General features: G+C 57.1%; 1 protein-coding gene across 1 annotated transcript in view; it reads right to left on the reverse strand.

Moving 5' to 3' along the window:
* COL5A3 (collagen type V alpha 3 chain) overlaps positions 1-4,669 on the reverse strand; it is a 45,372-nt gene that overhangs the window by 12,590 nt on the left and 28,113 nt on the right. Inside the window, 10 exon segments of the mRNA XM_008058175.1 lie at positions 45-98; positions 182-289; positions 387-494; positions 2,626-2,679; positions 2,943-3,032; positions 3,168-3,275; positions 3,398-3,451; positions 3,542-3,595; positions 3,699-3,752; positions 4,511-4,555. Coding sequence (XP_008056366.1) covers positions 45-98; positions 182-289; positions 387-494; positions 2,626-2,679; positions 2,943-3,032; positions 3,168-3,275; positions 3,398-3,451; positions 3,542-3,595; positions 3,699-3,752; positions 4,511-4,555 — 729 coding nt within the window.

Here is a 4,669-nt window from a genome sequence, read left to right on the forward strand (position 1 = left end):
GCTGGCCTACTGCCCCCACCCCTTCAACGGGGCGCCCCACTCACCACGTCTCCCTTGTCGCCTTTGCTCCCTTTGTGGCCGGGGGCGCCCACCTCCCCCTGCAGAGGAAATGGGATGAAGAAGGACCCCGCCTCCCTTCACGCCCATCCCCACCGGACCCTCCTCCCTGCGAGCCCCTCACCTTGTCTCCTTCCTCACCAGCCGGCCCTGCAGCTCCAGGGGGACCCAGAGGACCCAGGGGCCCTGGGATCCCATCTTTGCCCGTGGGGCCAGGGGGGCCACGTTCTCCCTGGTGGGGGAGAGGAAAGGGGAGTGTCGGGGTGGGTCCCAGGATGTGGGCGGCCAGGTCCTCAGGAGGCCCGAGGAGGGGCAGGCAGGCTGCTTACCGGGGACCCCTTCTCGCCCGCAGAGCCAACAGGGCCTTGGCCGCCACTTTGGCCGGGAAGCCCAATGCCTCCTGCTGGGCCCACGGGACCCCGTTCACCGGGAGAGCCCTGAAAGCAGGGGTGAAAGGTCAGAAATACACCAACAATCGTAGCCGTCCATCCTGGAGGGTTGTAGCCACCAGGCGCTGAGCTGGATGGTTTCCAGCATCGGGTCTAACCTGCTCCCCTCCCTACGGCCAGAGGGTGCCCAAGTCAGGGCAGGCCCCTCCTCTGCCCACAGCCCTCCCAGGATCCCACCTCACTGCAAGCAAAAGCCAAAGTCAAAACCTTCCTGGCAGCCCCTGGTCCCTGCCCAAGTGATCCTGTCTCCTCCTTGCCTTGGCATCCCTCCACGTTCTTCCTCGCTCCCTCGGCCCACACAGACCTCTTTGCGGGTCCCCAAACAGACCAGGCATGGTCCTGACTCAGGGCATTTGCATATACTGTTTTTCTTTTCCTTTTTAAATTTGAGAGAGGGTCTTGTTCTGTTGCCCAGGCTGGTCTCGAATCCTGGCCTCAAGTGATCCTCCTGCCTTAGCCTCCCAAAGTGCTGGGATTACAGGCGTGAGCCTCTGCGCCCAGCCTGCTTGTGCTGTTTCTCTTTTTAATTGAGGCAAGGTCTTGCTGTGTCGCCCAGGCTGGAGTGCAGCAGCACAATCATAGCACACCACAGCCTCAACCTCCTGGGCTCAAGCAATCCTCCCGTCTCAGCCTCCCAAATAGCTGGACTACAGGCATGCACCACCATGTCTGCTTAATTTTATCTTTATTTTGTAGAGATAAAGTCTCACTATGTTGCCCAAGCTGGTCTCAAATCCTGGCTTCAAGTGATCCTCTAAAACCTCCCCAAGCACTGGGACTGCAGGTGTTAGCCACCACGCCCAGCCTGTGCATGCTGTTTCCTCTGCCTGGAACGCTCTTCCTTCAGATAGCCATATGACTCCCTCCTCACCTCCTTCAGGTGAGGCCTTCCCTGACCTGTCTATTTCATTTTGTTTTAATTTATTTTATTTTAATTTTTAATTTATTTTATTTTGATTTTTTTAGCGCTGAGGCCTCACTGCCGCCCAGTCTGGAGTGCAGTAGCAAAACCATAGCTCACTGCAGCCTCGAACCCCTGGACACAGGTGATCCTCCTGCCTCAGGGTGTTTTTACTCCTTTTAATCAGCTTAATTTAAGGGTCCCCTGACCAGTCCCTGTGCTCTGCTCTGCAGTTCTGTTTTGCCTCGTGGTATTTGCCGCTGGCCGACTGCTTGCCCGCCCCCACTAGAATGTACACTCAGGAGACATGAGGGCTTCATACGCTGGTGTCTGGTGAGGATTTGCTGGGTGGGTCCTTTCACTGAGGTTTGTGGTCATGTATAAGTCGAGGCTTCTCAGTATGGCTATTTTAAGGACAAGGAAACAGGCTCCCCAAGTGACCCCGAGGCAGGTTACTCAGTCCAGGTTAGACATAAGTTTCTTGTGGGCAATTGAAATTGAAATAGGGTAAGTGGTCAGGCATCTTTCTTATCTATCACGACCTTCACCCGACCCACCAGCACACCAGACCTGACCACCTTGCAGGCTCAGGCCATCCACTCACCTCAGCCTCCCAAAGGCGCGGGATTACAGGCTGAGCCACCGAGCCCGGCTTCTCTTTCTAGTAAATCCTGTCTTAGGCTGGGCTCGATGGCTCAGCCTGTAATCCCGCGCTTTGGGAGGCCGAGGTGAGTGGACTGCCTGAGCCCACGGGTTCAAGACCCGCCTGGGCAACTTGGCGAGACCTCATCTCTATGATAAATCAAAAAATCAGCCAGGCATGGGAGTGCGCGCCTGTAATTCTGGCTACTCGGAAGGCTGAGGTGGAAGGATCGCCGGCGCCCAGCAAGTCAAGGCTGCGGTGGCCGGGAGCGGCCACTGCACTCCAGTCTGGGTGACAGAGTGAGACTCCAACTCAAAAAAAAGACCAAATTCTGTCTTAAACTATCCTTGGGACTCACTCTGAAATCCTTTTCTGTGGCGAAGTCAAAGAAACCCCGGAGCAACACGCCACACCACCCAGCACCATCTCAACCGCCCAGCCAGTGAGTGGCAGTGCTGGGTGTGACCTGGGCCCGTTCAACCCCCAAGATGGGCTTTATCGTGACACTGCCAAGATGCCCAGATCCCCTGAGTTCTCTCCACCCTGCCCCCCACAGCAGATGGGGCTACACTCACGTTGGCCCCGATGGGCCCTGGGGGTCCCTTGTCACCTTTCAAACCAGTTGGTCCCTGGAGAAGGAGATAATTCAGTCAAAAGACCCCTGAAGGGATCCCCAAGTCGTCTTCCTCTGGGGGACATAGTCCTCACCCCTTCCTGGGCCTGGGTGCAGAGACGGGGGTCTGTCTCCTCCAGGTCCCCCCAGCCACCATTCATCCACTTCCACAGCTGCCTCCCTCCAGGATGCCAGGCCTGTGTCCCTCCCCTGAGCCTCCTTTGCTTCCCAGCATCACAGCCAGCCAGAATCACATGGGGGGCCACAAAGGACACTCACCGGCTCCCCGGGGGCTCCCTGGACACCTGGGAAGCCCCTGGGCCCAGCTGGTCCTTCCTTCCCAAGGGGTCCCGGTGGTCCCAGCTCCCCCTGCAGGAGTTTGAGAGGGGAAGTCAGACTCCAGAGATGGGGTGTCTCCCGCCAAGTCTGGTTTGCAGGCCTGGGGGGACATGAAGACCCCTGAGGGGCCACCTGCCCAAGATCTCCCATGGGATGGCGCCTCACCTTGGCTCCCTCTCTGCCTTCCAGGCCCGGAAGACCTTGTTCACCAGGAGGTCCGGGGGCGCCTGGGGGCCCCCTTTCACCGAGGGGTCCCACTTCTCCTGTATTTCCCTGGAGAGGAAGAAGGCTCATCTTAGTGGGGGTGGGGGAGTCTGTCAGGGAGGCAACTTCTGCCCAGATAGCCAGCCCCCAACTGGTGCAAAATGGCCGCGGTTCATGGGGTCCACTCTGACCTGAGGACCCAGGACGCCAGCTGGTCCCGGCGGGCCCGTCTGACCTTGGAACCCCTGGCAAGAAAAATAAAATAGGGGGTCCTATGGAGGGGGAGAAAAGGAAGGCCTGGGGGGCCAGGGGCTAGAGGTGAAGGAGTCACTCACCAACTCTCCTCTCTGTCCAGGGTGCCCTGGTCGTCCGTCTTTCCCCTGATGACCCTGAGGGGACAAGGTGGGAGAAAGTGGAGGTACAGGTGACAGAGACTCACCCCTCCCCAGGCCCTCTCCCTACCTGGCCCCCAATGAGGGTGACCTCACTTACGGGGGGGCCCTTCGGCCCAGAGAACCCTGGAGGGCCTTGCAGGCCAGGGAGGCCCTGAAACAGAAACAAAAGTCAGGGTCTCCTGTCTGCCCCTTCCCGGATCCCCACATCATGACAATAAGACTCAGCACTTATTGAGTGCCTACTGCATGTCAGGCACACAGTAAGTCATTTCATTTGTCACTGCAGCCCACTGGGGTGGGGACTGAGATTATTTCCATTTTACAGAGAAGGAAACAAAGGCTCAGAGAGGTTAAGTAATTTGCCCAAGGTCACACGGCAGGCAAGTGGCAGAGCTGGGGCTTGAACCCATGGCTCTCTCACTTTAGAGGCTCTTTCCGGTGCATTATGATGTTTCCCAGACTCCTGGGCTTGTTCTGTACCCAGACTCAATCAGTCTCTCTCTCTCTCTCTCTCTCTCTCTCTCTCTCTCTCTCTCTCACTCATTATTGTTTGAGTTGGGGTCTCACTCTGTCACCCAGGCTGGAGTATGGCTCACAGCAACCTCAAACTCCTAGGCTCAGGTGATCCTTTCACCTCAGCCTCTCAAGTAGCTGAAACTACAGGTGCACACCACCATGCCTGGCATTTATTTATTTATTTATTCATTTGTTTATTTTGAGGCAAGGTCTTGCTATGTTGCCCAGGCTAGTCTCAAACTCCTGGGCTCAAATGATCCTCCTGCCTCATCCTCTCAAAGTGCCGGATTACTGGCCTCTCTCTATATATATCTCTCTCTCTCCTATCTCTCTGTCCCCCTGTCTGTCTCTCTCTCACACACAAGCACGCACACATAAAACACACACTGTCACCTTTTCTCCAGGGATTCCGGGGGCCCCGTCCTGGCCCACATCACCCTAGGAGAGAGTGAACAAGACTCAGGCCCCAGAAAAAACTCCACTGGGAAGGACTGGGAGGAACAGGCTGAGACCAGGGCATGGGGCACCTTGACCACCCACCCATCCCATACC

The sequence above is a fragment of the Carlito syrichta genome, unplaced genomic scaffold (assembly GCF_000164805.1).
Source record: "Carlito syrichta isolate Samal-C Ts95f unplaced genomic scaffold, Tarsius_syrichta-2.0.1 Scaffold303236, whole genome shotgun sequence".
NCBI lineage: Eukaryota > Metazoa > Chordata > Mammalia > Primates > Tarsiidae > Carlito > Carlito syrichta.